The 15,387-nt window shown below is 54.7% G+C and overlaps 5 protein-coding genes across 5 annotated transcripts; 3 read left to right on the top strand and 2 right to left on the bottom strand.

Annotated features, from left to right (window-relative positions):
- On the top strand, positions 1–1,031 carry MONBRDRAFT_29615 (uncharacterized protein; the record flags this gene model as incomplete). Its single annotated transcript, XM_001750074.1, has 2 exons — positions 1–105; positions 684–1,031. 2 exons carry the CDS (start codon positions 1–3, stop codon positions 1,029–1,031), a joined length of 453 nt encoding a protein of 150 aa, XP_001750126.1.
- A 2,455-nt stretch (positions 1,032–3,486) lies between these two features.
- On the top strand, positions 3,487–5,222 carry MONBRDRAFT_34418 (uncharacterized protein; the record flags this gene model as incomplete). Its single annotated transcript, XM_001750073.1, has 8 exons — positions 3,487–3,543; positions 3,684–3,771; positions 3,890–3,984; positions 4,110–4,325; positions 4,482–4,576; positions 4,664–4,766; positions 4,891–5,033; positions 5,127–5,222. 8 exons carry the CDS (start codon positions 3,487–3,489, stop codon positions 5,155–5,157), a joined length of 828 nt encoding a protein of 275 aa, XP_001750125.1. The 3' UTR covers positions 5,158–5,222.
- Positions 5,223–5,579: 357 nt separating this feature from the next.
- Positions 5,580–7,939, bottom strand: MONBRDRAFT_39009 (uncharacterized protein; the record flags this gene model as incomplete). Its single annotated transcript, XM_001750038.1, has 3 exons — positions 5,580–6,482; positions 7,125–7,613; positions 7,727–7,939. 3 exons carry the CDS (start codon positions 7,937–7,939, stop codon positions 5,607–5,609), a joined length of 1,578 nt encoding a protein of 525 aa, XP_001750090.1. The 3' UTR covers positions 5,580–5,606.
- An 855-nt stretch (positions 7,940–8,794) lies between these two features.
- Positions 8,795–11,866, top strand: MONBRDRAFT_29613 (uncharacterized protein; the record flags this gene model as incomplete). The annotated part of the gene is made up of 13 exons (XM_001750072.1): positions 8,795–9,031; positions 9,187–9,294; positions 9,387–9,666; positions 9,823–9,896; positions 9,982–10,090; positions 10,211–10,293; positions 10,361–10,491; positions 10,588–10,699; positions 10,786–10,899; positions 11,172–11,233; positions 11,288–11,315; positions 11,435–11,584; positions 11,705–11,866. 13 exons carry the CDS (start codon positions 8,795–8,797, stop codon positions 11,864–11,866), a joined length of 1,650 nt encoding a protein of 549 aa, XP_001750124.1.
- Positions 11,867–12,795: 929 nt separating this feature from the next.
- Positions 12,796–15,353, bottom strand: MONBRDRAFT_29612 (uncharacterized protein; the record flags this gene model as incomplete). Its single annotated transcript, XM_001750037.1, has 8 exons — positions 12,796–12,958; positions 13,060–13,227; positions 13,322–13,550; positions 14,258–14,336; positions 14,596–14,650; positions 14,728–14,955; positions 15,009–15,177; positions 15,335–15,353. 8 exons carry the CDS (start codon positions 15,351–15,353, stop codon positions 12,796–12,798), a joined length of 1,110 nt encoding a protein of 369 aa, XP_001750089.1.
- Between the last annotated feature and the right edge of the window lie 34 nt (positions 15,354–15,387).

Below are 15,387 nucleotides of genomic sequence, written 5' to 3'. Positions count from 1 at the left end.
ATGCATGCAATGACCCTGCTGCTGAAACGGCTCAAGGGCCAAATGCCAGATTGGGTTGTGGACACCCACCTCTTTTTGCAGGCTGTACAGCGTGCTATAACGAAGGTCTAGAGTCCAACTGGTGTTTTCATAGCCCAGTTGGACTTCGTAGATCTACACGCACACACACATACCCATTGAAGTTGTTGAGTTATTGGCCCGGATAAGAGCAGTGTAAATGAAAAAACCAAAAAAAAAAAAAAAAAAAAAAAAAAAAAAAACAAGGTCAGGGCGAGGAAGGCAAGGCGGGAGCTGGTAGGGCTCCGTTTTGAGGAGGAAAGCTTAAAAGACCTACATAGGGCCGCTTGCGTCCATCTGCAACTTGACGGCTGCGAGGAACCTGCGAACGCACCACGAGCGTCCCAGCTGGATCCGCCATGGCCCCAGGGGCAGGCGGCGGGCTCCGAGCACCCTGAACCACCACCTTGCAGCCCAGCAAAGCACGTCGACGAGCCTTGCTGCAAAGTAGCCTCACGTCTTCAGCCACTACTCCTCAAGAGGCATCAGTGCATCAAGACTGCTACCCCCGCCCCGGTTCTGTAACGAGGATCACCCCAGCCACAGCAGCCACCTCTTCCCCCTTGCGCCCCCAACAGGCTCACACACAAAGAGTGAATTGGCAGGTCGTTAATGGTTTAAAGTAGAATACTTTGTGTCGGAGAAAAACAAAGTGTGTGTGTGTGTGTGTGTGTGTGTGTGTGTGTGTGTGTGTGTGTGTGTGTGTGTGTGTGTGTGTGTGTGTGTGTGTGTGTGTGTGTGTGTGTGTGTGTGTGTGTGTGTGTGTGTGTGTGTGTGTGTGTGTGTGTGTGTGTGTGTGTGTGTGTGTGTGTGTGTGTGTGTGTGTGTGTGTGTGTGTGTGTGTGTGTGTGTGTGTGTGTGTGTGTGTGTGTGTGTGTGTGTGTGTGTGTGTGTGTGTGGGGGGATTGAGTCAGTGGGTGCGTGCGTGTGTCACCTGCGTGCGAATGTCAACACAAGAAGTTGAATGGGTATGAATTTTGGGGGTCTCCAAGGACAAGTTGCGGGTCACACACACGTCAACAGCAACCAGGCCGCCCGGCGGCTCTGTTCAAGGAGGAGGCGCACGCAAACACACACAAACTGCAGGAGAGGCCCCAGAGGCAGGCCTTCGCCGCTTGCCTTGGCAAAAGATTTACAATGGCACAAACTCAGTTGGGCCCAGTCCGCGTGTTAGCTTGAGCTTCAACTTTTGGTACCTGTGACGCGGTGGGGCATGGCGAAGCGCACTCGAATCAGTGAAAACATGGTCACGGCTCTGTTGAAGCACACTGCAAAGTTGAACACTGTGCCCTTACTTTTCGGAAGAAGGGGAATAGTAGAACCCTTCGATGGCACCCGTTTTGCGGTCAAAGCAAATGTAGTAAAAGCCGGAAAAGGAGGCACCTAGCATTCAGCCAGCAGACTGGTGTCAGCGATGCCCAGATTGTTTTGCGAGGAGAAACAGGGCACAGACACTCAGGTACCCCAGCACCCAGGCACAGAAAGGATGGACCAGAGCATGTCTCACCTTCAATGTATCGCAAGTCGGGATTATCCACTACAAAGTGTTCCTACGCACAGCCGAATTGTGAGCTGACACCCACCCAATTGGTTGGGGCAATCCAGTGCCCAAGGTCAGTCGCCAACAGAGCGGCCAAACAGACCTTCCAGCGCATGAAAATGTAGCGCGAGGTGCGAGGGTCATATGCTTCGGGATTGTCCATGAATTCCATCCCAAATCCTGATAACAGCCGCTGCAAATGTCATGGCAAACGCATTGGACAAATGTGGGTCATGAAAAGAACTGTGTGGTCGGCGGCAGACAGATCTGGGGCGTGGAGCATGGATTGATAGGTGCATGCACTTGAGCAATGGGCAGCCGCATACCCAGTGCATGATATCCACACGCCGCACCGCGTGCCACCTTTCCGTTTGAAATGTGACACCAGGTCGAAGCCCGATGATATCACCTGAGCGGGTCAAGGTTGCGTGAGGGCATAATCTGTTCCACTCGCTCGCCCATCTGATGGGGGGCGTCGAAGACAAAGGCAATTCCATGCTAAATGGCTCGGCTCACCTTGAAAGCAGGTGGTCAGCGCAGGGAGCTGCGGCGTCAGGTCGTAAATGGATAGATCACCATAGCAAATGCCGTGCTCCCAGTCAATGACCTACACAGCCCGAGTGGCAAAAAAAAAACAACACAACGCCAAGACGCATGAGGGCCAATCCAACACGACGAAGCACTTCCCATCTCCAGCGCGAGCTTGGCAGGTTGGAGAGCACAGAGGGGCCACGCACATGAATGACGGCATCCACGAGATAAGTACTGGTGTTGCTGGTTTGACAACCCGAAAAATGGGCGCCAGGGAAAAACGTCAAGGAGTAGAGATCATTTGATCGCTCCTGCTCACTTGAACGTCTGGCGTCCGCGCTGGGCGTCAAGTTGGAGGCGGAAGGAGAGGCAGAGGCTGATGCCGCAGCGGTGGTCATGCCGGGCCCCTCATCATGCTTTCCCTGCCGGGCCATGCCCCTCCCCTGTGCGAGCGCCAACGCGCAATGGTTAGGCCTGCTCAAAAGAGGAGGCACTCGGCTCGCAGCCGACCGCCGAGGAGACTGCTCAAAACAAGACGGACACGAGCCGAGCCGTCCTCGCCTCGGGCACGACGCGAGCCAAAGACGCTGCCAATGCAACACTGTACAGTCGAACCCAATCGGCCAATGTCAGGTCGCTTCCAATGCCTCTCCGAAGCGGATCAACAGGCAGGACGGGTCTCACGAGCAAACGCGCGGTCTCTCGCTGCACGTCGCCGTCATGGAGCTCTTAACCGAATAGTTGCGGACGGAAAGTAAGAAAATGCTGATTACAACCAGACGGTAATGATAGTAAATGCAGAAGATTTTTGGGTTTGTGAAGCCAGTTTGCTGGTTGACGTTCGGGCCTGCTTGATACCCCTTCCTTCCGACTGCCTCCTGGCCTCCATCCCGCAAAAACGGACTGTTCCTTGGATTCCACTGGCCCTGTTCTGCTGTATCTTTGTCGTTCACCCTCGCCCTCTGCCACCGCCACCGCCACCACCATCACCCTTGCCGCCGCCGGAGGATGCCGCCACCGCTTTCTTCTTCTTCATCTTCCTCATCTTCATCTTCTTCAGTTTTTTTAACATTTTCTTCGGCTCAGTATACGTTGTAGACTCTTCATATTCGAATATTTTCTTCATCTTCTTCTCTCTGATACTACATTTTCCTCCCTCTTCCTGCTTGTGGACCATCATCCATCGTTCGTGTGTGGACCGAGTCGGGATCACGGCGCCAGCGGGCGTGTCTAGGGCAGTGGCGGCAGGCAGGGTGGTGCTTGGGACTGTGGGATAGTGCAGGCACCGCTCGTCAAGGTCACGGGGGGGACGGCGCCGGAGAGCAATAGGGACTTGCGGTACCCGTGTGACCACAAACATGGCCTCCTCAACGCGGTCTGCCGAGGCTGAGGCAGCTGATGTGCCAGAGTCAGCGGTATGTAGCCGCACCCCACACTTGCACGCACAGCGCGGCTCCTTGTCAGGCACTGGCAATGTCCTGCCAGACCCTGGCTGCTTACGGGCCCCACTTTCAGTACTCACTCAACCATGCGCCAATGCCCCATGTGACGGCAGGTCACGGCTCAATTTGCCGAGTCCAGCAACATGCTTTACTATCTGGTTGAGTTCCCCAAGGGTGTGGGCGAGCTCCTTGATCGTGCCGGTGCGTTGTTTGAAGGCATCTTGTTGTGTTCCTGCATGCAAGGCTAGGCGCGTGGGGTCGGGGCACCGTCTTGCCGACCTGACAGGGCCTTTAATCTCATCACTTTGTTCTCCTGCAGAAGAGGGCGAAGAGGTGGCTGCGCTGCATTTCGGTACCAAGGAGGGACCTCCCACCGATAAGCGCGGTCGCGGTGCCATTTCTATGGAACAACATGTGCGCAGTTGGGTCGCCATAACCCTTTTCTCCTTGAATCGCCATTGAGCAAGGCATTGATGACCGCTTTCTTTGCTGAGTCTGCTACGCTCATGAGCGTGTGTGTTGACCGGACGAAACCTCAGATTGCCGTGCGCCTTCATCCCGAGTTCTTGGATCAGCAATACCTGCAGGACAAGGTGATCATCCCATCCCTGCTCACCGGCACGTACGACGATCTGACCTCTGACAGCAGCAGTCATGTCGTGTATCAAGAAGAGAAGCCCGACACGCCAACCGCTTCCACGGCTACGGGCGAGGTCACGGTTCTGGGCCATAGTGTTGCCCGTCTCAAAACCCGGGTAAGTGCTGAGCCGGCTGATGAAAACCACCCAAGTTTGATGTTTCAATGCCTCGTTGGCATAATTTATCGCGGAATTTGACTTGCAACGCACTGATTTGCCGTGCCCCCACCCCTTTTTTTTTTCTTTTACCTTCTTCTTCTTGGGCTCTTCTAGTACACGCCACGTGGCAGAGAGTTCGATTGGTACCGCCACAGCATTCGGGATCGTCATGTCGAAACCGATGTCACCCGTGATGGCATGAATTCTGGGTCAGCTTTCAATTGTGTGCTGTTTGATGGACCTGCGTGGTACTCCCCTGAACCAGCATTCTCACAATCAGTCCTGTGTCATGATAGCCGGCCCATGAAGTTGAAGCTCACGGCCAATACACAGCTCGATCGCGCCAAGCGCGCCAAGCTGCAAAATCGCCGTGTGGCCGACAGTGCAGATGCCATTCAGGTCAGCGTTTTTCGAGGCTGCATGACACTGCCCCGTTCATCGTTGTCTTGCCCGATTCTCTCAAGGACACGTTCTCACACACGTCATTGCATGGGTGCTGACACTTTCGTGTCATTTGATACAGCTCCAACTCATTCAGCAGTTTGCGAAATATGAATACTTCACCATTGATGAGCTGCAATCGCTGATCAAACAACCTCGACAGGCTTTGCAGGACGCGCTGCGTGAAATCGGTGACTACGAAACCAGCGGCGAGCACCGCAACAAGTGCGTTCAGAATATTGTCGGCGTCGACGATCAGGCTGCATGGGCCTGTCGTTGCGCGCACTCATTCCGTCTTGTTGCTTTCCTTGTCCCTAGGTGGCATCTCAAGGCTGAATTCCGGTCCTGATGCATGAATGGCCGGATATGACCAGTGTTGAGTTTCCTTTGGATGAATAAATTTAATGATGGAACAAAGCCGTCGGGGTGGCGCAGCCACACACGGAAGGAAACAACTATTCAACAAAAGATAATAAAATAAAAAAAAGCATGGTAAAAAGATACAGGGGCATTCAGGCGCAACATACCACCAGCCAGGAATGTACTGTTCAAGACAAGCACAAGGGTTTGCGGCTCAACTTATTCGTGTTAAAACAAGATGCACGCGAAGCTAAAGGTGGTCTACATCCTTTGAGATGGGCGAGCTCGGACTGTCGCGGACAATCAGAAAGGGGGCTGAGTCCACACCAATAGAAAAGCCGTACAGTCAAAAAACGGAAAAAAAAAAGGTGCGCCCTGACAAGAACTTTGTGACGGCAAGAAAAAAAAAACGCGGTCTTGCCAAAGTAGTGGGTGTTGTCACGGGCGTATCGGGGTGGTGGGGACGCGCTGACGAAGGTACGGTTCGCGTCGAGTGGGACGCAGAGGAACCTCGCGACCATCAGCCTGAACAGAGCTAATGTGGTCAGACTCCCGATGTGGCGGTGACCTATGATGGGTTCGCCCCTCAGCAAGGATGTCGTGGCGGTGGACATTGGCTGCAGATGCTCGACGGTGTCGAAGACGATTGACAACCTGGGTGTGGGTGTCAACCTGAGTGACGTGGGAATGCGAGGTACTACGCACGCGGGTACCTCCCGCATCAAAGCGAGAGTGCGAGCCACGGGCCCCAGGAGGCGAGGCTGATGAGGCAGATGTGGCCAGAGATCCACCAGAGCGCCGGGGCAGGGCTGGGGGCGGTGAGGGTCGATTCAGCCCGCGGCGTCCGATGGCCGGATGCGCAGAGGAGGTTCGATGACGACTGGGCTGGAGGCTAGCACGCGTCAAGTGGTCGCGCAAGGGAGTCACGCCCACCTCGTCATCGGTTGCCTCGGACAAAGGGCTGGGAGAGCTTATCGGGGTTTGATGGGTGGGGCTAGGCGATGCCTCGGCGCGTTCATCGATAAAGTCGCGCATCAAATCAAGAATGGAAATGCCTTCACTGGCATTGATGGGGCCGTCAACAACCCATGGGTGCAAAAGAACTTCTGCGGCTGTAATACGGCGAGCCGTGTCTTTCTCGAGTAGCCGTCCCAGCAGGTCAAGTGCGCGGGCGTCCACCTTCGAGTAGCAGGGCAGGGCAGGATCCCAAGACCAATCCCGCACAACATACAGCTGTTCGTGAAAGTGGTCCCGAGCCGGAAACGGCGTTTGACCCAGGATGCAGCGATGGAGCAAGACACCCAGGCTCCACATCTATTCATGCCAACGAGCACGCCGATGTCAAGAAGGAGCACAAGTCCTGTGCGCGCGTGCGAGGGCGTGTGAAAGCGAGCACGAGGTAGAAATGATATCATTTCAAGCACGTACATCACAAGCACTGCTATAAGTCCCCCGGTCCATGCACACCTCTGGCGCTGTTGGTCGGTGCACGAGTTCGGTGAGAAGCAGCGCATGTGGTCAAAGAGTGGTTAAAGGCATGACGACAAATGATAGGAGGCATCAGCCAAAGCACAATAACTCGGTGTCATACCAGTGTAGCATGGTGTCCCACAAGTGGTCGACATGCGAGCTGTAGGGGAGCGATGGTGCACGCTGAGGCCAAAATCGCCCAACCAAACATGGCATTTTCTCACGTCATAGGGCCTAAGGCAGAAAGAAAAAAAAAAACAATGAGAGGACGAGCGCGTCATGCCCCAAAAGTCAGCCAGGCTCTTGAGAATGAAAACGAAACACAAGAAGTTTGAAAGAAAAAAAAAGAAAAAAAGTGGGGTTGAAGCACGAGGGGTAGAATATGAAGCGTACGGATGTTGGCAAAGAGCTGGGGTGCAGTTTTCATGTCGGCAGCGAAGAAGAATGTTGCTGGGTTTGATGTCACGATGACAAACGCCTACGCACGAGGGGTCGATAGGCGGGTGTGAGGCAATGGCGATCGTGGTTGGTGCAGAGTAGGGTCGCTCCATTCGAGCTGATTGAGCCTGCTGCCCCCACAGGTGATGGCCCAGGAGATACCTCGGCGGTGCAAATCTTGAAGGGCAAGAGCGAGGCAGTGCAAGAGGTGGGCGGCCTCGCGATCCCGGAGACGACTACGATGACGGGTCTCCGTTTTCCGGAGGCGCGCCCGTTGCACATGATGACTGCTTTTCTCCCGTTCCAAAAGCTGTACGAGCAAAGATGCGCATGGCCGGAGGTGAGCCGTTTGCCAAGGCCGGGGCAAATGATAAACATGGGAGGTGGGGCTCGAACCAGCTGTCGTAAATCAACTTGACACCGCTCAGCCTCGACATAGATAAACTCGTCGTCTTCATACACGGCTCGCAACGGGAGAATGCCGTCTATGCCTGATATGGTTCGCCACAAGTGCACTTCTCGAACGGAGAGTGGAGTCTGACGGGGAAAGGCATGTGGCACAGCGTGTGAGTGCCAAGTAGCGTAAAGTGGTAGATGAGCCCAAGGGGCCACGGGAATGAGATTGTCATAATGAGGTCGAACCCGCGTACCTTTGGAAGGGCTTTGATGGCAACAAGGGCGGCGCTGTCCCGGCGTTGTGCACCATAGGTGATGCCAAAGCCACCCTGGCCAATGGCCTCGTGCTGGATGTACAGAACATCGAGAACCCGATCTGGGGCATGGAGGCGGAGATCGACGCGCAGGGTCGAGGAGGAGCGGCGCCGTGCTTTTGAGGTAGATGGTTCAGGCGAAGCTGCAGACATGATTCTGGTAATGTCTAGAGTCTGGACCGAACAAGGGCGTGGGTGGTGGCACGATGCGTGTCAAGACGCATGGAGGCTAAACTTTGAGGTTATGAGGCCACGCCATGGCGCGGTCAGAGATCTTGAAGAGCCTTGCGGCCGGAGCTGGGCGCGATGCAGGCAAGCAAAGCACTTGCAGTATGCATCATCAACTCCTGCCTTGAAAGGACGATCGCGGGCCCGGCGCATGCGACAAGCGAGTGTCCAAAGTGTCGTTACCAAGCACGTTTGCATTCCAAGTTGGGGGAAACAAGAGGATCAGAGCCGTTGAGAAGAAGAAGAGGTGTCCTAACAGGTTGGGCCGAGGTGGGGGGGGGAGGGGGGAATGAAATGTGGCATGATGCATACCGGATGCGACGAAGATGCGTGCGAAAGAACGACAAGTGCGCGCCAAAGGAGGGGAATGGTGGTGAGGCAGACGGGACAGCCGTCGCGAAGGCCTCTGCCCCCAACCCTTTCAGACGGACCCGACCCGGAATTTAAACCTGTCCACGTACCCCCCGCACACAAATCAAAGCCCAACCCGCCTTTATCCCAGGTCACTCCTACTGCCTGCCTTCCAAATGGCACGCAAACACCCGTGAAACGGCAGTGGCCCACCAGCCCCCGCTGCCACTGGAGGTCCAAGGCCCTAAAAAAAAAAAAAAAAAAAAAGCTCAAAAGGCATCACTCAGCATTTTCATATCTGTTGCTATTGATGTTACTATGTACTGCTGTTGCTGTTCATGTTACTGTTGCTGTTTGTTGTCGTCAAACACACACACACACACACACACATACACACACAACAAGCATAATGTCAGATTGTTTTGTCAGATGAAATTTTGTTGTTGTTGTTGTTGTTGTGTCACTGGATTCGTTGTGGCTCTGTGGCTGTGTGTGTCTCTCTCTCTCTCTCTCTCTCTCTCTCTCTCTCTCTCTCTCTCTCTCTCTCTCTCTCTCTCTCTCTCTCTCTCTCTCTCTCTCTCTCTCTCTCTCTCTCTCTCCGACGATGGCAGCAGCAGCAGCAGCAGCCATGCCGACGACCACGACGGGGACGACCGAGGCCAGGCTGTCGCAGCGGCTTAAGGAGTGTACGCTGCGAAAGTTGGAACAGTTTCATGCGCTTCGGGGGGGTCAACTTGACTTGTACGTGGTCGGGCCGATGATCCTCGACTGGCACGGCTTCCGATCTCAGCCTCAATCCGATCTCGGCGGTCGTGCTCTAGGCCCTACTGGGATGTAGTGGTGCTCACAGCGACCGACGAGAATCAGGCCCAGAGCTATCGCCAGCAACTTGCACACAAGCTAGCTCGAGCGGAGCTGCCTCCCGCCCAGTAGGTGCTTGCGCCCTGTCGAGTATTTTGCCTGCATCGTCACGCCTTGATCTCCACCATCGCCTGCTTTGATAGATACCTGGTGTACGCAGATCCGCCTGGGCCAAAAATCGGCAACGGCGGCGCGACCCTCCATGCCCTACACTGCCTTGAACAACAATTGGGTGCTGCCAATACCGACAAGTGTTGGTCTTCCCCGTAGCCAGCCGCCATCCGTCCCATGCCGTGACCCGCGCGCCCTTCTATTCATAGCTACTTACTGCCCCCTCGATGCGCTCTCAGATAAGATCCTGCTCATCCATGCGGGTGGCTTTTCCAAACGGCTTCCCAACGTCAGCGTCATTGGCAAGATCTTCACAGCTCTTCCCTTTGGTAACAGCCCACTCGCGCCCCCACTGCTCGCCTCTGGGCCTCCCAGACCCACAACCCAGATTTGCCCCAGAATTTGCAAACATCCCCCTCTAAACCTCCATCTTTCTCTTTGTGATGGCGCTGCTGCATCGCCTCGTTTTTGATCAACATGTCTAGGAAACCCCGTCTTCACCATGCTTGAAGCCAAGTTGGCCATGTATATCGACTTTCCCACGCGCATGCGACCCGGCGTGCGTGCCAGCAACCCTGCCTAGGTCACGCTCTGCTAAACCGTGGCATCTCGCTAGCCTGATCCACCCCACCGGCTTTTTGTAGGTGTTTGTGGCATGTGCCGATGACATTGAGCTCTTTGATGCCTCTGGCGATCTTCACTTTGAGGCCCCAGGCTTCACTGCCCTAGGCCATCCTTCCTCCATTGAAATTGGTGCGTGGCCTCAGCCACGGTGGCTGTACTGAGAAAAGGGTCAGGTTAGGGTTAGAGTTAGGGTTAGATTTAGGGTTTAGGCAAGCTCCTGTCCTCACCCAAAGACAACCACTGCCTCAGGAACTACGCACGGTGTCTTTGTCTTGACGGCCGCCGAGGCTGCGGCTGCGGCCCAGCGCCTACATCCAGATCACGGCTTGGCAGTATGTTCAGCCGTTGGCTATACCTTGCCCCATCAGCTCTGCCGCCTATCCTGACATCCCCCGATAGTCCCCTGCCTGTCGCACCGTCCCCTGCCAGCAGTTTCTTCACAAGCCAAGCGCTGCTCGTATGCACGAAGCTGCTGCCGTGCTCGGCCCGACTCAGCTCGTGTACACAGACTCAGCCTACTACTTTGATAGGTATGATGACACGACCGGCCTTTTCTCCCATCCCCTGCGACTCAAACATTGTTTGAGTTCGGCTCATTGCATCCCTTCCTCACCCTAAAATGTCAGAGCAACGGCACTGAGCCTGTTGCAGCTCTACGAGGACCTGCGGCCCATCACATGCGAAATTGACGCGTATGGTGATTTTCTCCAAGCCTTGGGCCTCCAGGCGAATGACGATGTATGTCAGCTCGAATGATTTTAGAGCCCACATCTTGAGATCTTGATCATGAGGCCGTGCCGTGCTCAATCACATCTGCCTGTCAGTACATTACCAACACGGCCAATGTCATTCAGGTGGAACCTACGCTCGAGCTTGCCCGCCGAACCGTCTACCGCCACCTCGGGGGCAGCAACCTCAACGTTGTGCTCTGTGATGCGGTTCGTCTTTGCGTCGCGCCGTGGCCCAGTGCTTGTTTTCCCATTGGTTGGCCACTTTTTTTTTTTTTTTCGTTTTGTTCTTTTGTGCAAACTGCACAAGCAGCAAGCCGTCGTGGCGTGTTTGTTTGAAGATGGATTTTGATCCCTAGAGCAAATTCTATCACATTGGCACACTGCAAGAATACCAGTTTCACTTTTGCCGGGACCCGTATTTTCGGTGCGCTTTACGGCGCCACTTTCTTTGGAATTCAAACCGGCCGCTCTCACTGTAGCTCAAACGCATTTACGCAGGTCAGAGCTGGACTGTATTCGCCACCGCCCACATCAAGTACCGGTCCGTCTCGTTGTTAAGCGTCCTTTGTGCGGGTGTTCTCACATGGTAAAACAGAGACCAGAGAGGAGGAGGAACAGGCGAGGTTTGACAGCGCAAAGTAGCACCAGGGATCATGGTGCAGATCAAGAGGGGGAAGATAAGCGCGTGGTGCATGTTGTGCGATGCTTATTTCGTGGACCAACGTCGTCGTTGCTTCCGTAGGCGAACAAGGACGATGCCGAGTATTGCGTGATTGAGAGTCAATTGGCTTCCGACGTCACCATCGGGACCAACACCATTGTCGAATTTTGCCAAATTGGCACCAGCGTGCAAGTCGGGTCCGACAGCGTCATCAGCAACTGTGTCATTGCGGTGCGCCACCCGGCTTTGTTTTTGGTGTTTTACATCAAGAAGCGTTGCCCCTGGTGTCTCAGAGAAGGGCTCCCTTCCCTCCCTCCTCATATCGACGTGTTTTGCTGTGGTTGAGGGCAGGCCCAGACACAAACGCCCAGTCGCATTTTCTTGCATGTTGTGGCGCTGATTGACAACCGCTATGCCGCCTGTATCTTTGGTAAGGCCATGACAAGATTGGCAACGCCCAAACCGCACGGCCTGTGCATCGTGACAAGCAATGCGGGTCCCATGGATAACTGATGCCATAGGGAGTACGGATGACGTCAAGCAAACCGCTCCAGTTGCAGAAGCAGCGTCTCGTCTGCATTACTGTGGTGTGTCCATGGCCGTGGCCTTGGAGCGACTGGCTCGCCCTGCTGCGATGATTTGGCCCAAACAGGTACTGTGTCGACGGCCTGTCTGTCCTTCCGCCTCTTCACCTTGTGACACACACAATACAGTGATCTGCGTGCTTCATCATCCTTACTGAGATGCCTAAATCATCAACCGACCTGCCTCGTACCTGCCTCGCACCCATGTAGTCCAAGGCAAGTTTGTGGAACGCCAAATTGTTTCCCGTGACAGCCTCGGCTTCAGCGGCCGTGGCTGCTGCACTTGCCCAGGTGAATGTCGTCCGTGGCATAAAAGGTAGGTTGCTAACTGGCAGCCCAGCCGTCCTTTTTAGATCGACCTGGTGGATGGCTTACCTGGTTTGGTGCTCTCAGATGCGTGCCCCAGTGAGGCGGTGCTTGAATGGGTCAACTTTGGAGATATCTTGGCTCGCAAGGACCTTGCTGCCGTTTTAACACACCGAGCAGCAGCTGCAACAACAGTGCTGGACTGACTTGAGGCATGATATGATCAGGTCGTCAATCGACTCGCAGAGCGATGGTCGGCACGAGGTGCATGCCAACCCCAAAGGACTCGCCTCCCTCAGATCCGCTCCAAAGCAGAAAGGAGAGAAATCAAAAAGAAACATGCGCACCACCAAAAAAAAAGAAAATAAGGAAAGAAAGATACAGTAGCCGCAAGGCACAAAGCTTTATGACGCATGATTATGCACAAAAGAGGAAAAGTACCCGAAACGTGGCATGCAGCCAGGCCCCCTGGGCACCCGTGCTTTAGTTGCATCGGAACAAACGCAAAGACGATGTGGTCCCGCGCTCTTACACGGGCAGAACAGCTGTGGACTACTCAAATGAGACGGCTTGACAGTCGAGAAAAGTGCAGCGCTCCGGGCAGTAGGGACACTTGATCATTGCACGAATACGACACATGCTCTTGATGGAGTCTTGACAGAGGACATGACCGCAGGACAAGCGCATAGGCGGGTTCTCCTCTGAAGAACTGACTCTGTACAAGAAAAAAGGCAAGCGTAAGAGCGGAGGGAGTAGGCAGCATGTGCACGAGCGAGCACCAGGAGTTTGAAAACATGAAAGACTGGGCCGACGCACTTGGCAACTGGACACACAAATACTGAGTGGGCCGAGACATCCTGACCCACGTCGAGACCAATGGGCATCTCTGGGAGATCAGACCAGGCGCCGGTATCTTGATTGCTGGCGGCCATGAGCGTTTGCCACTTGGATACGCGGGGCAACAGGCTCGCACCCGTGCTACATCTAACAGCCATACACCAAGGTGGAACGGTGAGGGCATGCAAACAACAGATTGCGTCTCAAGTGAGCAACCCAATCAGATAAGATGGTGACGTACGCGGCACGCAAATGGCTTTGGGCAGGCAGCCCGGCATGTTTGCGGCTGAGGCCGGTGAGACGTTGTTGAAGACTATCCCTGTAGCATATGGGATCGGAGCGGAGACGAGTCAGCGCGAAAGGGAAGTACTGTGCAGGCATACGCATGGCAGAGGCTGGTTCGCACAGGGTCGTGTCGGGTTCATCAGCTGGCATGTTGAAGACGATGGCGTTCATGCAGCGACTCAGGCCTAGCAGAACGGTCGGGAAGGCCCCATGTGTGCGGTGAGGTGGATGGGTGCAGGCTTCAACCTTGGCTCAGCAGTTGTCAGGTGCACCCGGGAGAGGAGACCAACGTTCGACTTGATCGGAGGTGAGAGAGCCGGATAGAATGGTGGGCATGGAATGTTGTGCGTGGTCGACGACGGAATATGGAGAAGGCTTTGGGGCCGAAGTACATGAATGAGAAGTCGAGAGACGATGAAAGGAGCGAGATGGCAACGAAGGATCACATGGAGAAGAGGTGAATGTAAAATGTCAAGGAGTACCGTTTGGGCAGCAAAACTGGCAAGTTGAAAGAGATACAGGTCAAAGAGAAGGGCTTGGGCGTCGTGCTGGAGGATGGGCTCTGAGTCGTTTTGGCAGAGGTTGGCGAGCCATCTAGCGGGAATTGATTGGTGAGCGGTGATTTTGCTGTTTCGAGGGCTCGGATTTGATCGCAAGGGAAAGAAGCGTTTGGACTAGGCGGGTGCATGTGTGGCTCACTCGGCGACGGGAGTAAATTGATTGGTGGCCAGAGCATCACGCAGCCGCCAAACTTCACGGCAGGCCTCATTTTGGGGCGGCAGGGCATGGGCCAATTCCTGCGCGGCTCGACGATTCGGATCCGTGAGCACAGCACGCGCGTGAGGAGCCACGTGAATGGAAAAAAACTCGGCCGACGTTGGTGGAGGGGTACCAACCTCCTGGACGAGGTGAGCCAGGCCATCCTCAGCCATTTGGGCGACAACGGCGCGAGTGAGGTCATCGCGTTCTTTCTGTATCGGGTCATCGTGTATAAGAGTGGCGCATGAGAGGGAGTTGCACAAGGAAGGCACAGCAAAATTCGACGCTGTGTTTGCTTGTGTTTTTTTTTACCAAGTCCAGTGCAGGCGGCAGGGCAGCTGGGGGTGGAGGGAATGTCTGGCGCCAGTTATTTGCATTATTTACGTGCGGGTATTCTGAGATGAGTCGTACGCCCGCCGCCAGCCCAAAAGCAAACCAGCAGCGAAACAGGGAGGCTCAAAGGGTTCAAACCTCGTCGATGAGCTGGGAGACCTTGGCAGTGTTTTTGAGCACGGACCGGGCTTGTCTGGGTGTCAAAGGACGTGTGGCCGTGAGAAGTGAGAGAGGGCTCCCACTTTGCCAGTCGAGTGAATCTTGACCTACTTTTGAAGGGCCAGGCAGGCGGCAGCCAGTTCTGTGTTGTTGTTATTGTTGATGAGATTGCTGAGATCCTGAGCCTGCTGCATGAGCCGATCACAGTTGACGGCATCCAGGGCGGCCAGCACCTTTTCCGGGCCTGCCGCCATGTTTGTCCTTATGTTGGAGGCCTTTTCGCGTATGGTCAAGCCACGCGGCTTTCCCCACCAGTGTTTACTCAAAGCAAAGAAGCATCTATGAGCAGCGCCAGGCCCTGCACTTGCAAATACACCACACATCAACCCGACCCGCAGCCCGGGGACGTGAGGCACGGGTTGATCAAGAGAGAGAGAGAGAGAGAGAGAGAGAGAGAGAGAGAGAGAGAGAGAGAGAGAGAGAGAGAGAGCGTGTGTGTGAGAGAGAGAGAGAGAGAGCGAGAGCGAGAGCGTCGCTGGCGCTGTCGGCGATGAGAGAGAGCTGTTGACGCGGTCTTTGTGTGTTGATATGTTTGTAAAGTAAATTACTTTTCTTTGCTAACCCTCTTGATATGGCCACTACAGCTGTTGTCAACATTCTAAAAGTGATTAAATTTTAACCATGGCTGAGCCCTTCACGCATGTGTGGGACAACTTACTCTTCGATTTCGACCCCATCACACCTCACCAACGTGGGGTTGTCAATGATGTT

This window comes from Monosiga brevicollis, genomic scaffold (assembly GCF_000002865.3).
Source record: "Monosiga brevicollis MX1 MONBRscaffold_36 genomic scaffold, whole genome shotgun sequence".
Classification (NCBI taxonomy): domain Eukaryota; class Choanoflagellata; order Craspedida; family Salpingoecidae; genus Monosiga; species Monosiga brevicollis.
This window is presented reverse-complemented; position numbering and strand designations above follow the sequence as displayed.